General features: G+C 37.7%; 1 protein-coding gene across 1 annotated transcript; it reads right to left on the bottom strand.

Moving 5' to 3' along the window:
* Positions 1-1,301: 1,301 nt before the first annotated feature.
* Positions 1,302-6,644, bottom strand: lrrc4ca (leucine rich repeat containing 4C, genome duplicate a). Its single transcript, XM_010795905.1, has one exon. The coding sequence runs from the start codon at positions 6,603-6,605 to the stop codon at positions 4,662-4,664; it is 1,944 nt and encodes a 647-aa protein (XP_010794207.1). The 5' UTR covers positions 6,606-6,644; the 3' UTR covers positions 1,302-4,661.
* Positions 6,645-20,937: the final 14,293 nt, after the last annotated feature.

Raw genomic sequence — 20,937 nt, 5'->3', positions numbered from 1 at the left:
CATATATGAAACGATTGATCCACCACTTCATCATTGCTGTCTTTTACTTTCTAATGATTGGCCCCAAGAGGATATTATTACTCTTTAGTCCAAATATTTACTGTTGCCTTGTACTTTGTGATATGACTTAATCATGTGATTATCACAATGTTATGTCAGTTGGCTAATTATCAAGTGGAACAAAAGCTCAGGGATGCTAATGATGAAGGAATTAATTGAAATTTGCAATCCTCTTGTTTGTCTTACTCTTAAATCCGGTCAGGATAAGATCACAATCAAATAATGTTTTACTAATACAGTTGTATTAGCTATCCATGAGATAACGCAATATTACGATAGATTTTAAAATGAGTAATTAATGTTATTAATGTTCTTTGAGTGAAAATGCCACTAGATATTTTTTTTAATAAGTTATAGGACTGCTGAGTACTTACATTTCAAAGGTAAGGAAATAACAGAATAAGACAGTAAGTGTACCGTGTGTATCAGTAGTGCGGTGCATCATAAAGTGTCTCATATACTCAACATTGTATGGTCTTCATGGCTTTTCATGTCACTAAATTATGTCCCTAGGCCTAGAGCAATGGTTGGACAATGGTAGATGAATGCTTGCACTATCCTTGTACTTGCTGAAATAATTCTGGTTGCCATGTGCTATATGGGTTGATCTGTGTGTTAAAAGATTATATGAGTTGCATCATAACTATAGATTGCCACAGTGACGCATCCTAAAACCTGGAAGTAAGTTAGCATTTTACCACTTCCGGTTCCTTTGACAAAAAGCAATGCAAATTCTCCATAGGATTTTGAAAAATAGCTGGAAATTATGTCTGTGGTTGACACATTTAAGAGATGGATCACGTTTTGTTCAGCAGGATAATATCCACATGCCTACCTACTTTTATAATTTTATAATCATAAATCTATCGATTCGATTTATGATTTGAAAATTATGGAGAAATTGCATTGGTTTTTGTCGAAGGAACCGGAAGGAGTTTACTTCCGGGTTTTAGGACGCGTCACTGTGGCACTCTATGAATCTACACAATGAATCTACCATCATGTATTATAAATAGGTAGAAACATATGAAATCACTACCTCAAAGATTCAGAATTGTTGCTACGGTAATTTTGATGTGCAATGGACACATTCATTAAGAAATAATAATCTGACCAATTGAAATGCAAATTGCAATAATGGCATTGTAGATATTTAATAGTTTAGTTATGAGAATTTCAATGTTGTATCTCTATCAATACTCTCGTGGCATAGGGGGTGAAAGCAAGAATCAGACAATACAGAAAAACAACAATAGTTTATTTTTAACCATATTTTGTGTATGAACTACAAACTCTGGTCTCTATGATTGATCTCCATATCTTTTAAAGGTCATGAAAGAATGTTTACATGAAAATCAATCTGATATTCTTATACAGCATGTTTCTCGTTTTCACTTTTAGAACAAGTTGTTGGCACATGTAAAATCAAAGTGTTTTTGTTTTTATTCTCAAAATGTATTTTTAATATAAATCTACCACTAAAACAGCATTCCCTCTCAGAAAAAAAGAAAATAATGTGAAAAAAATAATATTGACCAACAATATTTAGATATCTTACATACATGAGACAGCTCGACCAAAATGCAACAAATTTACCATTTACATTTTCAGACAATTTACCTCCAACTAAAGGCAAAAAGGGAGGATGGTAACACTCTTATGCAAACTGAGCAGAATTGTGATCCACATCCCACCACTAGGAACTCAAACACAGACTAATGGACACAAACCCATGTCTTTCTATGGTTTACAAATGTGCCAAACTCCACAGAAGTGTAATTTTGGGGGAAATGGTGTAAGGGGGTGATGGCGAAAGCTTGATACAGGGTAATCAATTATCTCATTCCGTATGGACTACAATATCTGGGGACCCCATTTTAAGAATCTACCCCCCACATGAATCTTATATGCAGCACATTCAAAGTGAATAAATCAATGTAATGAAACATCTCCAAAAATATCTTGATAAGCAAATGTATTAGTTGGTCTCCATACTGAGTGGATACGATAACCTCCTTAATTTGCATCCCAGATAGTTGTAAAGCTCCAATTAATAATCTCCATGAAAGACTTCAACATTTGACGTGGCAGAAGAATACAAATGTGCTGGAAAAAAACAAATACAATGCTGCTGTTTCCCATGGGACTATAATTATCGACTGACCTGAGGTGAAATGTGAAGTGTTATTGAAATGTACTTACCAGATTACATCATTATTAACCCAAATATTATCTATGAAATTAATTGTATCACAGAGTAGGAGCCCTGCTTTCATGAGTATTGTGGGAATAGTGCTTTAGATTATTATCTTGTTGTTCAATTCACTTCACTTTTCATATCCTAGCCATGAGAGTTCATATCCTAGTCATGAGGACTGCTACTGTTTCTCATTTATTCTCCCAACTTGGAAAATACTGACTAAGCTAAGGGAAGAAGCCTATTCGTCTTTTAGGTCCAAAATCCTTTAGAGTAAAAAGCACTCAATCCATGTAGGCTTTAAAGCTGGCTGTAATAGGTTTATAGATAGATTTAATTTAGTTTCATTGTCTTTAATATGGAATGTGGGACAGTGAACTGTTGTTAAACTCATCTGTACTCTGCTTTGTTTAAAGATGATCAGAGGAAGGCGAGCCAGAATGGTCGTGTGTGGTTTTGACTTCTAGAAGGGCGGGTAGTGGGTGCTGTAACATGCACGGACTAACAAAAATACAGCATATAAGCGTGACAGTGTTCTATTTTAGCAAACAAAATGGTAAAATGTTACTCTTTGAAACCAAATGAACATACAAGTGGACAGCAGATATTAAAGTATGCAGCTGGGTCTTTCAGATGTTTCAGTTGATATGTTGATACTTTATTTCTGCTGTGTATCCACCATTTCTGTCATTCTGTTAGTGGAGTTCATGGTGACCCCAAAGAAGGTGCATACCAATATCTATCTATAATCAAACACAAACTGAATTAAGCGTGACAATGGCTTAACCTCTCATTACATATTACTGTAAAGGAAGCAATACCTGCCATTATTCCCTCCAACATAAACCTTGGGGCATCTCCCTCAGTTTTGGATCTGACAAATGTCTGCCTAACCTCTGAATTGTTTGGTGCCTGACGCTTTTTTTCACAGTGGAAACTTTAAAATGGTTTCCAGTGGATGGGTGCCTGGAGAGCTGTGTTCTTCCAAAGCCCATGGACACATCAATTAATATGGAAATGGTGTTAGAGTCAGGTGCAACCCCAACATCTGGTTGATGCCCAATCCCACACATTCACTCCTAAAGCATAAGCCCCATTGCCCAGGGCCAAGTCATTCGGTTGGCAGGGGCAGAGTGTAAATCTGGGGCTGCCAGGCACAGTCCATTTGGAAATATGGCACAAAGATGACAGGCAATGTGCTCAGGCAGTTGTATAAAAGGGTTTAAGATCTTTTCTTCACTCCATCAGACTGCTTCTGACAGCACTCCTGCAGTAGTGCATATGAGGTAAGGGGTCCAAGCATATAAAAGGTGGCTTCAAAGCAATCATCTGCATATGCCACAATACAAAGCACCGAAAGGAAAGAGTGAGGCCATGATACATTGGAAACAAGAAGTGGACTACTGCCAGAATTCAACAGTATCTATATTCAAGATTTCCCTATTTTTGCAATCACAATTATGAAGAATCTAAAGTACCTGTTAATGGTGCTCAAGGATCATGTCCCTCAAAATTAGTCTTAATGCAATTAACGGAATGTTCTTTATTATAATGAGAAGACGTCTAAGAGAACTGGAGTCAAAGCAAGTTGAGATTAGGAACACAAAGACAAATGTGTTTTTTTTTCTTCAGAGCAAATCAATAGAATTTAATTTAACTAAAATGCACTTCTAATAGTCACCCTTGACTTTTACAACAGCAGAACGCAGGACACAGTTCCTTTATTTAAAAACCTCAGTCTATTGATGACAGAGCAGAGAATGCCTTATATGTATGTGACAGATATAATTAAACAGTTAATTATGATCAAATGTCATCACTGAGAGTTCTGTCACTTACTATAAAAAATGAGCAAGTGTTGGATTCATCTCAGTTACAGATGGTCACAAAAGATGTCATCACTTAATCCACAGCAGGAGAAAATCACTAATGTGCTCTAGATTCCTTTGATACATGGGGAAATGAAGTTGCTATCTCATCTGATCCAAATACAGCAGTTTACCAATAAGAACAATAATTTACTTTAGGAGGTTTTTTTTCAACAGATGTCTTCAAACCGAGTTTGAAAAGCATATTAGTAAACCAATCTGTGAAATGAGAGGAAGGGCAAAAAAATAACATTTGGTGCTGAAAAAATAATTGCAGAATACAGTTTTTTCTTGATTTAACCACAATAGTTTTTTTCTTAAATAAATAACTTCTGTTTTGTAAAGACACTTTTTGAAACAGTAGACATACCCTAATTCCCAAAGTCAATGAATAAACATCACCAGCCACTGATTTGCCAAACACACATCTATTCCTCCGTGTTTGAGCCACAGTTCCACAACCAACTGTCAGTAATGTCCTTCCATTATGCTATTCCAAGTTTAATAATGTCTCATTTTGAAAAAAAAAATAATAATTAGATCTGGGTCTCTTGTACATTGTCTTTTGAGCTTGCCCGGATTAGCAAAGGTTCGTGCGCTGAGCTGTGTATGGAGTTCATAGTGGAGGCATGGTTGTATGCAGTCTTATAGGCGTTATAATGGTTGAGGTGCTCATGCTCAAGAGGCGGCAGGGTCAGGTGGCCCTCCATGCCCGGGCCCCCTGTTACACAGTCCTCATCCACGTTGATGATCTCAATGGTGCGAGTGGTTGGGTGGTGGTTCTGCTGGTGGTGCTGTTTGCGCATCTTGTAGAAGATGATCAGCATCACCGCTGCCATGAGTGTGATTGCAACAAAGCAACCAATGATGATCTTGGTCGTCTTCATTACCTCATCCAAACCGTTCAGCAAATCCTCCTCGCCCTGCTCCGTGACAGGGATTGTGTAAGTCTTCTCTGTGGCACGTGTGGACAGTGGGGTCCGGACTGTGGTGGTTGTTGTAGAGGTCAGTGAAACAGACTCCCACGTACCAGCAGAAGGTGTAGGGCCCACTTTCTGTTGCACAGCGGTGGTGAAGCCTTCATGTGGTGTTTCTATGGTCTCCACTGTCACTGTGGTGAAGTAGCTGAAGCTGCTGTTCTCTGTAGAGGAAACATTGAGCGTGGCAGAGGCTGTTGTGTTACCCGCAGAATTACTGACCATACATGTGTATGTGCCTGTGTCCTGCATGGTAACATTAGTGAAGTTCAGAGTTCCGTCATTCAGCACTGAGATTCGGATCTTGTAAGCACCGTGTGTCATGATGGAACCATTGGGTGTAATCCAGCTCACCGAGGTCAAGGAGTTAGCTCTGCATTTCAGCTCTGCAGCACTTCCCTCTGTCACATTTAGGTCTGTGGGGGGCTCCACAATAACAGGAGCGTAACAGTGAAAGTAGTTCTGGTCCAGCTCGCCAATGTATCTTCCCTTATGGTTGGATGGAGAGCTGCAGCGGGCACAGCAGCTGGTGTTTGCTGGTACCATCTCCTTAAGCCACCAGCTTAGCCATAGGATGTCACAGTTACAATTCCACGGGTTGTGGTGCAAGTGCACCCTCTCCAGGTGATGTAAAGGGGTGAATAGATCATGGGGCAAAAGGGTAAGATTGTTATGGGCTAGATTGAGCTCAACTAGTGACTGCAGGTCATCAAAAGAGTTTCTTTCTATTATCTGGATCTGGGCATGCATCATCCATAGCTTCTGCAAATGGATGAGCCCTTTAAAAGAGCCGGGTCGGATGACAGTTAGCTGGTTCCCCGACATCTCCAGTTCATCCAGCTTCACCAGGGGAATAAGGTTGGGAATTTCCTTCAGATTGCACATTCCCAGATTTAAGTAGCGCAGATTGCTCAGCCCTTCAAAGGCCCCCTCAGATATATATGAGAGGCGCTTGAGCTCCCCAAGGTCCAACCTCCGCAATGAGGGCACTCTGTTGAAAGCATAGGAGGGAATGCTCTCTATGGGGTTATTCCTCAGCCAAAGCTCCTTTAGTTTGGACAGGTATTCAAATGCCCCGTTTGGGATAGTGGTGAGGCGGTTATCAAAAAGCTCCAAGGTATTGAGGCTGGCCAGTCCATTGAAAGCCCCCAGCTCAATTTTGCGTATGTGGTTTTTGCTCAGCTGCAGGATCTCCAGGTGTCTCAGATGCTTAAAGCTGTCTACCTTTATGATCTGAATAAGATTTTCTTGCAGATTCAGGTAGCGTGTGTTGGTAGAGATGCCATCAGGGACTTCCCGCAGGCCTCGTCGGGTGCATATGACTTTGCTGAACTGGTTACTACAGGAGCAGGCAGAGGGGCACGTCTGAGCACGTACCAGCCCCGCCACCACCAGCAGCTGGAGGGCCAGAAGCAGCACAAACAAAGGGTCGGACAAGGCCCGGTTCCACCTAGGACCTCGCATCGTCTGCTGCTGCTGATAGGAGGTCATCTTGTTTAACATTCATAATTCATTGACTGGTCTTTCACTCTTTGGAATGAGGATTGGGGCTCACTGGAATGAAAGAGAGACAAAACGAAAGGGAAACACATTAGAAACTGTACAATTGTAGAGATTATCAATAATTACCACTTACATTTTTGGAGAATTGAATAGACACTTCTGAAAAAAAAAAATTATAATGTGTGGACCTAAATGAATTATTTAGGTTTGTGATTCATCTGCAGCCACTAATAATCACATACAGTATATAAACATCCACACACACGAATGTGCAACCTTGATGGAATGCCTCATATCCATCTCTGTTTCTGGGCACACTGTCCTCCCTGCACTCTCAACCTAGGATATATATCTACCTTGTAGAGTAAGTAATTCGTTAGTTGTGACCACCTCAACGTTGTTTTGCTTCCTGTAAAACTGGTGGATGTATTACATATTATTTTACATCGTTGTTGGAAAAACAGCCTTTTTACCTCTTTAAGTGAAAGGGAAAAACACTGTGCAGGTCGGAAGTGAGTCACAGAGCTAGCACAGATAAAGAGAAACATTTATAGAGCCTCTAATCTACCTGACCTGAATGTTTTTCAATGTGGGAGGAAAGTGGAGCACATTGAGAAAACCAATGTTAACATAAAGGAAAAAATATTTGATCTTCAACAGAAAGTGCTAGATGTGAAATGACAATAATAAACACTGTTGTTTAGCTGCAAATTGATACAGTAAATGTGACAGACAGTTACACACATACATTTAATCTAGAAACAGAGTAATCACACATTACAGTATGAGATGCATGGTTTCTCTTGGATTGTGTGATGAATGAAACAGCTGTCATATTTAGAAAAGGCAATCAAAAGTAAGCAAAGTTATCTGGAGTCAATTGTCACTGACATTGTGAACACAAATTAACACATTTAGAAAACATGGGAAAAGGGATTATGACATTTTGAAAAGGATCATTTTTCAGCACTGATCCTTCAAATTGCACAAATGAGGACATGAAAGAACACAAAGGTTAACGGTGAATACAAAACACAAAGAGACAATTACAATGTGATTATACAAACTTATAGGAGTAAAACAGTTGTAGCAATTTCTGAACAGAATATAAGAGCTGTTGTGGGATAACAGTAGTTTCTGCTTCTAAACAGTATTATCAACATATAGCCTACTCTGAAACAGAAAGCTCTTCACGTAAGTACGGGCAGGCTGTTTCTGTAACTACTGATTAATTGCTTGATTACTGACTCCATTAATTTTCCAATTACAGAATTTAAATTCTAAGCAGAAATGCCTGAGGGTGAAAAAAAAAGTGTTTCCACGTAGGGGTCCAGGCAAATGTGACAAGGATCACAGAGAAGGCTGAAAATCACATTCCCTTACGGCAGCTGTAATTTGTTAGGAATTTAAACCTTGCATTAAACAATTGACTATGGCTCAATCCAGAGTACAATTTGAGGTTAATGCTTGCGATTTCTACTGACCTTCTTAAATATAAATGATTTTGAACAAACAATGACTTAGTTTTGAGACAAGTAAAGTTCTCTATCAAGGTGAAATTTCATCAACACTATTTATGACCATTTACAATATATACTGCAAAGTTTAGAGTGATGAAAACAGATCCCAGTGAGTAAGGAATCCATGAAACTTATTCCATTATTCACTCATCCTTTTTTCTTTAAGAGATCCAACCTTAGAAGAGATAAACAATGACTCAGCAATCCAAATGATGGCAGCAGAATAGATGAAGTTGATTCATAAAGCAAAACAATGCGTCAATGAAAGCGGCAGAAATTGATTTACATAGTGCAGTGAAAGAATTAGATTAAATGAGATAAGGAAAACCAGATTAAGACAATAATGAATTTTCAAACTTTTGTCCTAACAGATTATCAAGTGCCAGCTTTGTCTTTGTCTGGCAGAGAGTACTAAAGCCTGACCCAGATTATCAGGACTGCACACAATTGAAAAGCACAATTCGCAACATTTCTGAATTAATTTTTGGTTTATGAAACAATTCACTCTGTAGCCAACAAAACTAAGAAACTCTGCAGTGTTATTCATACAGCTGATAAGCAGCACAGAGGAGAAATAAGCACAAAATCTAGCAAATGTCACATCAAATGTACACCGGACACCTTTGTAAAGGCTTCTATGTTGTGTCCAAGCCAAGCACCCCAACCCATTCGATATGTGGATTTAGGCAGCCTGGTAAAAAAAAAAATTGGAAATGGAAAAATCTAACTTATTCGAGGAGAGAAAAAAAAATAACAATGTGGTTTTGTTGAGGGAATGCAATTAGGCTGATACTTGAGAAATGAGTTGCACTGAGCCTTATATATATAACCTTACCTATAATGGGTTGTTTTGTAAAATCTTTATAAATAGATAAGCATAATTTGTTTTTGTAAATACAAGCAACAGTTTTTAATAATTGTATTGTAAGAAAAAGAAAGGGTTTGTGGATCGACTGTTTTATTTGGTATGAAGGGTACTCTAGCTGCACTACCTTATAATGATATGTGTGCAATGTGCATATGTCTCTGTTGAGAACAAAGAGCCTTTTAAAACATAGTTACAGTCAGGGACTTGCACAGACATTTGGAGGGGCTATTGCTCTAAACTGGAAAGAGGGCCTCCCCCCGATAAAAATAGCTTTTGAAAATTGTGACTTCTTTTTAATGTAAAAGAAACCAAACTATTATTACATCAACTAAATTGAACAGTAATTCACATCTCATAACAAAATAAGCTAAGGCGACTATTGCATTCGGTAAATTGATTTTAAAAATGAAAATCAGGGACATTTTTTGTTTTGCGGTCCATATCTCATTAAAATATCTAATGTTGGTAACTATTAAAGACAACATGGGGACAATTCTGTTCTAATGCAGTTTGACCATTGTAACTGCTGTGCAGTCCAGACATACTGATACAATAGGGCCTCTAACTAATTACCTTAAATAAACTCACTAATTAATGAAACCAGTTCAATATGCATTATTCTTATCATTCTTTATGAGCGCAGACAGTAACGGTAAGGTATCTAATTACTTATTTATTCAGTATTCCATAACTTAGTAACAGAGATGATCAAACTANTATTATAAATGTAATGCATGTAATACCTATAATAAATACATGATACATAAGTTAATGTTATCTATATTATTTTTTTATTATATTTATAAATAATACATGTTATAGATAACATTAACTTATGTATCATGTATTTATTATAGGTATTACATGCATTACATTTATAATACTTTATGGATCTCTTAGGTACATTTCTAAGCTACCAAACAAAATATAATATATGTTCCTTTACTAGCTGCAATCCTAAAGTAAAAAACACAATAATGAATAATAATTATAATTCAACAAAAAAATGAAATATTATTCTAAAATGGGCCATTCCACAAAATAAGTCCTTTTTATAAAGAAAGTAGATTTGGATGATATTTATTTTTGTAATTTTGCTTTAGTTAACTAAATATGGTACTTTTTTCTCGAGTATTCCCGCCTTATATTTTTATATAAGTGAAATATCTCAGTATTCAATCCACCCATGTCAAATGAACCCATGAAGACACAACACACAACCTGCATGCTATTTAAAGACAGACACGCCAGTGAAATCGATGAGCCATTGGCATTTACTGAACAATCACAAGTACAAAAGAGCAGCGTAGATAATCCTCAGTGAATAGTATTACCTGATAACATCTTATTAGAAAAACACCCCCAAAACACTTGATATTGTTGTAGATCCAGGCCCATTTCCACATTTCCTGTTAGACAATGGAGCAATAATGTGAGAGCAATAAGAGCCGGTGGAATCTGCAGGCTAAAGCTTTATCCAGGAGGGCAAATAAAACACTGACCTACCACCGTGTTTGAAGTTATGATTTATGGATCGACCGATACTATTCTTTGTTGTATTCAAAGGGCTGATAGCTGATAAGGGCCGGCACAATGGCCAGATTAGAGGCGCGATTGGACAGATCACAGGGACGTGTCGTGTTTAAAATCTCCTCACTGCCTGTAATTCTGCTCCTTTCTACCCCGAGCCTGTAACAACAGACCCTTGATAATGTTATTGCTCATGGTTCATGACCAGGGGAGATAAGAGAAATAGGTTTATTTAAGCCCTGCACAGGCTTAACCTATGACTCTACTTATAGCAAGCCCCAAAGACCCAGACAACCCCGTTAGCTTTAGTTTTCTTACAATACCTCAATAGAGTACGTGACAGAATTTAATACTACCACTATGTTTTGTATTTGCAGGAATTAAAACATTTACTACTTATGCAAATGTGTATCTGCAAGTTGAGAGGCTCCACTCAAAATGTAATCCTTACTCTAACTCATGTATATTGTGCTTCTTTGAATATTTCTGGGATAACCTCTGAGAATAATTAGTTAATAAGTACATTTGTTATAGTATTTTTTCTGGTGTTTTCTCTTACCTTGTGTATTTTTAGGCACAAAAACACCGGGGTAATTTCTTTGTATGTTTGCCCAAAAACCTGATTATTATTATTATAACTTAATGAAAATAATATTAAACAATATTATAAACACTGTAGCAAAGGTTGGATTACAGCTATGTCGCTTTCTTACAATCAAGGACGTCATTTTTGGAAAAGTGGTGGGGATACAAGGGGTCAGTTTAAAATATATATATTTTTGAACCGTCTTCAACATGCAATTTTAAGAAATATAACGGGTGTATTCGTATGAGGTAGATAATTATGGCAGGTCTAGACAAAATGTGTTACAAAAGAATGTAGTTGACAATGCAAAAATATTGTTCGCACAAGTTACAGTCATCCATATTCCAGAGTACATATTATGCTCATTTTCAGGTTCACATTTGTATGTTGTGTCTCTACTGGGACATGTCTCTATTCTTTAATGTTCACAAAGCTCTTTATTTTTCTCATACTGCCTGTGCTGCAGCACCTCTTTTCACTCTCTGTATGAAACCAGAGCCTATCTGCTCTGATTGGTTAACCGCTTAGAGATGTCCCTGCCCTTAGCATTTAACGTACAATACGCCTGCCAATAGAAGCACTAGTTTTCCATAGTGATGTCACTATGTCACAAAGCAAATGGCGTTTCTGGCAGGGGGGGGGATTTTAGTCTTTGCAGACCATTTACATATCTATCTCCAATCTCCAATAACACGCTACAGGAAAGGGAGGAACCCGCAAAAAGAATAGACCTTTTGGTAGAATGGATAAGTGAAATTGGTTTGACTTAAGAGTTGGTGTTACATTTAAGAATAAGTAGGCTACCATTTTTTTTTTTAAAGTTTCTTCTATATTTACAATAGTCTTCTCAAAAGGCTCTCAAAGCATTCTCTTTAAGCTTTTAAGTAAATCATTTTTAACAAATTATATTTAAAAAGTGGTGGGCCCATGACATTGACAACTATGCTTCAGTTCTCACAAAGTTATTCACAATGGGGATGTAATGCTAACAATAGCATCAAACAGAAGATGATTTACTAGCAGTAGCAGACATTACCGAGGCTGTAACTTCTCAAACTAAAAAAAGTTTGTATTTAGAACACCATCTTACACTCCAACTCAACATTTACCACTGCACAGTGTCTGACATAACCCACCCCCAAGAGAAGCACGGCTTGGGTATAAAGAGAACAGCGGGGTGGGGGATCTGACAACAGGTATACCACTGGGGTTGTAAAGTGGGCACCTCCCCTCGCAGATGTTTAATTGAATTCAGTCTTCAGCATCTCCAGCAGGATCAACCGTAAATTCCGGTACCACTGAAACCCCCTCCCATATACCTACTCACAGTTCTAATTAAACACACACACACACACACACACACACACACACACACACACACACACACACACACACACACACACACACACACACACACACACACACACACACACACACACACACACACACCACATCTCTATTCTTATAGACGCTGCACCTATATTTAGACTAATACTCAGCCCACAACATTTCAGAGCATTATAAAATCATGCCTTAGTTTATTTTTTATTAAAATAATCTAGCAAGTAAGTCAACCCTTATATTTTTCACTTTTTGAATTATTACATGCTTGTGGCCAGTGATATGAGATCAGAACCTCTCCTTCATATTGCTGGGAACCTGGTTTTGTATCCATCTCGTCACAAACCATATTTGACCTATTTTTTAAATATTTATTGAGGTAAGTTAACATTGCACATGTGCTTTTTGCAGGAGAAATTGCCCAATGATTATTCACAAATGTGTGCAACGGACCTGACTTTTTGGAATGCTCTTCCAACCTTTCACCCTATCACCTGACAGAGCTTTGAAACTGATGATGAAAACCCCAGTTTATGACAATGTTCAAAAATAATATATTTCCACAATGTAAGTTTAGAGAAAAGGTACTCTTTGTAATTTGTTTTAGAGTATGGTGTAATGAAAGGGCCCCTTACACTTGTTTTATATATGTAATTCACAATCCACAAGCGTATCTATTGACCAAAATGCAATTATGATTACGACCATTTTTGTTATTCCGGCATTTATATTCAAATTAGAGCCGATCCCACTCTAACCATGACTCTCTTTTGCTGCTGCCAAAACAGTCACCCGTGCCCTCATCACATCAGACTCCAGTACTGCAATAGCATCCTCAACAGCAACTCATTGTAGTTCAGGGGCAACAAACAGCCTCATTTGACATAATAACCTATACATAACCACAACTCATTCCCTTTGTTTTAGTGCAACAACAAAAAAAGTACATTTTGAAAATGTTCACATTTAATTATCTTTTTACAAAACTTTATGAAAAACCTGATATTTCTTTTGAAAAACAAGTGCAATTTCAACAATTGTATGCCTTAGTTTATCATTCACACCTGGCATTACAACTTACACATCACACTTTATCTACAAAAGGCACAAAACATTTTAGACTCACCAGTATCTGGAACTGAGCAATATATTATTGTTTACTTTATGATCAAAACTACTATGATTTTTCATTCATTTCCACATTTATGTAGTAACCCTGACACACCACCATACAAAGGGGGAACTCTTGAGGAAGACGGTTAAGTTATCCCTCAAATAAATAAAACAAATACATGAAAGTTGTGAAAATTGCAGTTAATGTCTTCAAGCGGGCTGCTTTCGAATAAACAATCGTAAAAAAATATGTCCAGAACTACACTGGCCGCCTGCTCACCTGCAACAAACTAAATACAGGATAGACTTCAAAAAGGTACTCAACACCGACTAAACCTTAAACAACCTGTCCTCTCCCTTTATATCCTACCTCCTCCACTGTCACATCCCCACATGTTGCCTCAGGAGATGCAAACACCCTAAAGACCAAGAGGACTAAGCTCTGGACCTGGGGGGCCTTCTTTGCTGCTGCACTCCCCCCCCCCCCCCTCTGGAATGCCCTCCCGAGCCACATCAGAGAGTCAGACACCCTAACATCTTTAAAAAACACTCAAAACCCATCTCTTCCAACTTTGAGTAAAAGTACTATAAGTAAAATGAATCATTATTTTGAATAGATCGGCATTGATTGACAAGAAGCCTGACACAAGTTTTACCATCTATACTTGACCTTTAAACTCTACTTTCTGCATTGCTACATAAAGTGCACTTGCATTTGCACTGTACTGTGTTTCGCAATTGCCAAATTTGATCGTAATTCCTAGGGATACCTACGTACTTCCCATAAGTGCAATGCCTCGATTTCCAAGTACTTGTTGAGGAAGGGCAACTGGACTTTCAAATGACCCAATTACACTCAACAGCCAGCTCTTTAAACTGTAATCTAGTCTACAGTATATGCATCATATTCACAAAGCAACAGCCTGATGTACACAATGTATATCATAAATGCAGAAGTATGTGTACACAACTTGTATTGACAGAATCACTGACAAGAAGCTGTTTCCTTTGTACCGTTTGCCATAAACAAACTTAGCTTGTAACGGAACTTAGTGCTATTAAACACTGTGAATGCAAGTTTAGGAACTTTCTCTGATGCTAGAGCTTCCTCTTTAACTACTCATCATGAATCATGAGAAATGAGAAATGAGAAATTTCCATTTAGTCCACAAGAGCAGAGAGAAATGATTAGAGCCTTCATTTTGAAAATGGGTTGAACAATTGATAATGGTAATGCAGTCTTCAAACCTGTGAGTGAGTTGCAGGCTGAAGGTTAAATATGATCAGGGAAATTGAATCTGACAAAGCTACATTACAATCCATCTTGGGATATTAAACATGTCACATTTTGCGGAACTAAGGACTAATAATTGCCTGCTCAGATGAGTGCGAGATGGATGGGCTTGGTTAACAATCACAAAACAGATCTGATGAGCGTAAATGGCATCAGAGTTGACATATGATATTGTTGAGCGGGAGAAATTAAGTCTTGGATTATTTTGCATCTTACTTTTCTGAGCCTTTTAGTGAAAATGTATGGATTCTGGTGGAATAACTAAACATGCTGCTTTTGTTTCACAGTATACTAATTTAGAGTATATTTTAATGGCTAAACCCTTTTTTATGTCGCTTTTGGAAATGGTTATCAGGAGATCGCACATCAAGCTGTCTTTAATCGTGTTAATTACATGAATGACCTGATTTATGAATGTTTAGTGCTGTGGGATTATTTAAATGGTGTTTCGATTAAATGGCGAAGGAAACACATATCAAGCTAACACACCATTGAGTGTTGGATAAATCCTCGACACTGATCGTCTGATCAGAGCTTTGCAACCCAACGATGCACTGCAGGCCTGTAGATCTCTTGAGTTTTATACAAGCTCAAACAGTGTGCGTGAGAGTGCTTTGGAGTGTTGTGACTTTTTAAGCATTTACCAAAAAATACAAGTTTAGGGAATTTGTGTCTGCTTCAATTCAAACTGCCAAAGTAAGCATGCTCGGCTAGTAGCTTCAAACCTACAGTAGAAACTGAGGGTTATTTCCAAAGGCTGGGGATTGGCATAGACTACATTTCTTCATGTGTTGGATTACAAATCATGTTTGCGAAATACCTGTTCAGAACATATTCTGGGTTGGAGCTAAAATTGAGATATATCAGGTTTCACGCTATGGCCACCCTGCCCTGTTCTTTAAACTCCACCAACTTTTATTTGGGTTACTTTTTCCAAACTCTTTGATATGTAACATAGTTTGGCAAGTACTTTCATAACTTCTCTCCATACAATTGTGCCCCTTCAAAAAGGCTTTGTGACAATTGCAACCAGATCTCATCACATATTATCTCCTCTTTTATTTGACAGGCTTCATATTCTTTAAAAAGTATGACATTAACGTTTATCAAATTTGTGTTTTTATTTACAAAATATTTTAATGTGAAGGGATCATTCCTCTGCACTTCAATACATACTTTAGAACAGGCAATCATCAAATGTCCATCACCCTAAGTGTCTCACTCATGAAGCTCAATTTAGCATCAGGGGAACAAATGCTCTGCATTGCTTTTAAAAATGCCTGAAATATCATTTGACTCCTGTAGGATACCTGGTTTTAATTTTCACATGTTCCTTTATTTTGTACATGTGTGATATTTTATTGAAATTGTAAGCATATGTTCATATAGTTTGCTATTTTTATTGAATTTAAGCTATATTTTGTATATTGAAATTGTGCTTTATATAGAATGGTGATATTTAGAATCATTAAGGAATTTGTGTGCGGCTTCCTGGACTGTCTATAATGTGTTATCTGTTATTTTCGTGTATTTCTACAATTTTGCAAAACCATAAAATAAAATCCTCCTAATCCTAATCCCTTTTCTTTGTAAAAGGGAACCATTCAATTTGAAAATACAAACTGTAGCATAGCATGTACTTTCTCACAGCACACATTTAATAATTATCCCACCTGGAAAAATAAAGGTGGAATTAACAATGTCCCATTAGGTGTTTCAGGAAGTCTCATAAAGGGCCAGCATGTAACCTTACCCAACGTTTGAACTGGCAAACTGAATTTGAATACAGCCATTGTTAATTTTTTTATTCCAAATGTGCCTTAAAATACATGTCAGTCAACTCAGTGTTTTATCATTCTTCAGCACTCTTCATTCAGGTGATACAATCTCCTAAAACTGTCTTTTGTGGTCAACTAGACATTTTAAGCTTGCTTTTTTACATGTTCTATTAAGGACAATTTATTTTAGAAACAACTGCCAATTTTGAGAAACGTCAAGAATAAAAAAAACTAATACAAAAGTAATTCTGTTAACATTGTAAATTGTAATTGCCTTGCTAGAAGGGAGGTGCATTAGGAGTAAATCAGGGGATGGTGGCTTAGCTCATGGTCAGTTGATAAATGCTATGTGTTAGCATTATTTAAATTATTAAAATAAAGAACAGTTTGATCAAGTCATGATCTTTCCTCCTCTTGAAAAGGAATCCGCATACTAAGTTGGCAACACAACAAAGCTTGACTAAGTGTGTGTGTGTGTGTGTGTGTGTGTGTGTGTGTGTGTGTGTGTGTGTGTGTGTGCGTGCGTGCGTGCGTGCGTGCGTGCGTGCGTGCGTGCGTGCGTGCGTGCGTGTGTGTGTACACGCATGTGCTGGATGTTGGGGGAATTGCTGTTTATGAGAGGATCTTGACGATTTATTCCAGACAGCTGCATCGTTGACAGGCCATCATTAGCAGAGTGATTCCTCAGGTTGTTTCATTCCCCAGTGGCCAAGACAAACTGCACAAGATCTTAATTGCTGGTATGAATAAAAGTTCATTTTCTGAGGGGTGGTATCATTATAAATGCAGTATAAAAGATTACTAGGAAGATGAATATGTCAAGTACTGTTCTCTCATACTCCTGCAATAAAGAGGCTAATAAACCTGGGATAGGCCAGAGGGTTACTCAGGGACAATAGAGAAGATAAATGCTGTTTACCTCCAATTACATTACATTCTCATGACTGTCTAAGTTAAGAAGGGTGTAAGAAAGAGAGGCAGATGTAGAGAGCGACAACAAGACACAAAGAACCTTTTAAGCCTCAGAGAGAGGCTCTTTTGAAAGCCTCGTTTGGGCTACAAACCACCTAATCTTATTTGCGATTGTCCAAAAAAATGCGTTATGACAGATAAATGAGAGATTGTCTATTTTTGAATGCTTGTAAAGTCAAAAAGTAGCACATAAAAGCCATTCTGAACAGCGCTGTAGTCTGGGGAATGCTGTGCTGTAAAATGCTGCCCATTATTATTGTGGTCAGGGGACTGTGGAAGAGGATGTATTAGGGCTAGTCTCTTGGGATAGGCAGTAGGAGTTTAGGGGCCTTAGTGTATTATAGCATGGGGATAATGATGAGCCATATATCCCTGATATCCACTTCCATAATAGCTCTTTTCTTCAGCGAGGCATTACTGCACAGTTCCTGGTTCTCGTAAAAAGGCTCTACAGTATTCTGGAGCACATTCAAGTGGCACTGTGGGGTGAAAACACGTTCATCTTTAACGCCAAGGTAGTCAACAAATTTGATTTCAAAGACGGACTGGCTAGAGGGTTTAGGAATTCATGTACAAGGGGAGGTTGGCTCTGCGGAGTAAATTAATAAACGATTATGAGCACCTCGAAAGTGCATTATCCAGCTCCAAGGTCACTTGCAAAAGAAGAATATAAATTAAAATATATTTTAATGCGTTTTTTAAATCATAATATAAAGTTTGCCTGAATGTTTGACTTATGACTGTAACAATCTTTGCCATACTATAAGTTTCTTCTGAAATGGGAAATGTGTTAAGTAAATTGGACAAACCATAACAGGATTGGCAACGGGAGAGTTTTCTAGAATGCTTATCTCTCAGTTTCCTTTGGCTCCGCTATTAGCACGAGGGCTAATGTTATGCCAGCATGATTCTACATGAATAACAAAATCAACATCAAGCTTTTCAAGAACAAATTACAGGTCACATTCTGGAGTATTTCCACTATCCACTGAAAGGAGAGCTGTGGCTTAAATATGATTTTAAGAATCATTAAGAGGGCATTATGTTGTATTTTGACCCCAGGGAGTCCATGAAAGGTCTTCGCTCTAAGGCTACTGCTGCTTAGCTCCGAGTGTCTCTGGCAGCACTTGCTCTCAGGCTATACAACCCTTACTCTAGCCACCACACTTACCCTCACACAGTGGCGAACCGTCAGGGCCCTCTAGGGCCTAAGATATTCTAAAAAATAATATTTGAAAACATTAAAAAAAAAAAAAATTAATAATATTTAAATCTCATTAGTTTTACCAAAATAACTTAATTTAATTCTATTTAAAATAACATTTCCAAAGAAATAAATCCTTTGAATCAGCCTGTTCAGTTTCTGTTGGAATCTGAGGTGAAGATAGGAGCTGATTGGTGGTCCAGCTATAAATTCACAGAGGGCCAGCTAGGGTAACTCAACGAGAGAGTAATGTCAACTGACAGTAAAATTGACCAATCATATCTGCCGAAGGGTGGGCTTTATTTTCGCGGACTTTATGACAAGTTCCGCCCGCTGTGAAGTTGATGCATGTGTGTTATAANCGAAACACATTACCAGTAGAAATACATTGCTTTTAAAAATGTGCTGTGCAACACGAAAAAAAGGAGAAAATCGTGTTGGTGAACACGAATCAATAGATTAAAAATCGTGTTGGTGAACACGAAATGCCATGAGACAGGGTTGAAATACTATATGACAGTAAAACAAGAATAAAGTTTAAAAGGGGAGTGATTAGTAAAATATCTATAAAGAAATAGTAAATCTCTTTACAGTTCTGTTTCATATGGGTGTTGAGAAATGTATCCATAGATCTCTTCATTTTGCTCTCAAAGTGCACCAGATTGAGAAGAGAATCATAATTTGAAGATGTTTTGATTCGAAAATAATATGATACAGTACTATTACGTCTGGGTCTCTGTGTTTCATTAAAGCTTGGCTCTGTGTGTGTGTGTGGAACGAGCTACCTACATACCTCCGGGGTAGGCTACCCGGAGATTGTTGTTGTTAGCTTCTGGTGCTAGCGAGCTACGCTAACGGATATAAGGAGTTTTTTCAACAACAAAGTGGAGGAGAGTCCTCTCCTGTCAGACTGAGAGGCTCAGTGAACTAAAGGACTCTCTCAGTGTTATCTCAGTGGGTCTCAAACGTTTTGGTCACCATTAATGTAAACAATTATTTCCGAGGTCCCACGTTTATATGATCATTATAGCTATAAAAAAATAAGAGAATAAATGAAAAACGGGTATGAAATACTATATGACAGTGAAAAAAGAATAAAGTTTAAAAGGGTGATTTGTAAAACATCCATAAAGAAAAAGAAAATCTTTTTACAGTTCTGTTTCATATGGGTGTTGAGAGATGTATCCATAGATCTCTTCATGTTGCTCTCAAAGTGCACCAGATTGATGCTTTCAACTTCAATATTTAAAAATAAATCTTCCCGGGGGAGCTTGCCCCCGGACCCCCCTATGTAAGGTCCACACCACCTATAAAAATAGCACTTTACCCCTGCTTACACCTATATGCCGTGAGCTGATTATCGAGCCTTCATTGTAACAGTTGCGGGTACGTTGTGTATTTGCGTGGGGAGTGTTGCAGTAGAAAATTCAACTGTAGCAACCGGTACATTAATGGGAAACCCTAAATGTTTGAGCACCCTATGAAACGTCAAGCTACCCCACAGCATCCCCAAAAGAAAATATATGGCGCCGCCTCTGCTGAATACAACCATACCGTTTGTAAGGAAAACAAGCTTTATAAAAAGAGCTCAGCAAAACGTGTCCTCTCATTTATAAATAAAGGGAATAAAAAATGTAAAATGTTATACCTCGTGTTAATTGTTAACAAAAGTGTTCATAAAAAATAATCAGTTCAAACAGATAGTGAAAATAAAGGTGATTTTACCCACAATACCATTCACACACTGCACTGTTAACAGTAATCTGATTCACGCACGAGGACAATTCAACATGAATATCTTAACAATATGAAAACACCCCTATTTACTGTATGTATGATAATATAAATGTTATGTCAGAGAAGACTGGACTCTGGTTTCAGACAGAGGGTGGAAAAAAGAGCACAGGCAGTATGATAATAATAAAGACCTTTTTGAACGTTAGAGCATGTGAACATGTCACAGTAGAGGCACAAAATACAAATATGAAACTGAAAATGAGCGCAATATGGCCCCTGTCCCAAGTGTTTGATCCTCAAAAATGTCCATTTTAAGAATTTATTATCAACGATATCTACTTCGTGAGGTCTGAAAGACTCTCACGTTAGCTTGTCAGCTCATATACAGT

This window comes from Notothenia coriiceps, unplaced genomic scaffold, assembly GCF_000735185.1.
Source record: "Notothenia coriiceps isolate Sejong01 unplaced genomic scaffold, NC01 NC01_scaffold00037250, whole genome shotgun sequence".
NCBI classification, from domain to species: Eukaryota; Metazoa; Chordata; class Actinopteri; order Perciformes; family Nototheniidae; genus Notothenia; species Notothenia coriiceps.
The sequence above is the reverse complement of the archived record's forward strand: the minus strand, read 5'-3'. Positions and strand labels throughout refer to the sequence as shown.

Coding starts and splice junctions, on each gene's coding strand:
- lrrc4ca (XM_010795905.1), bottom strand. CDS start 6,605: ATGTTAAACAAGATGACCTCCTATCAGCAGCAGCAGACGATGCGAGGT.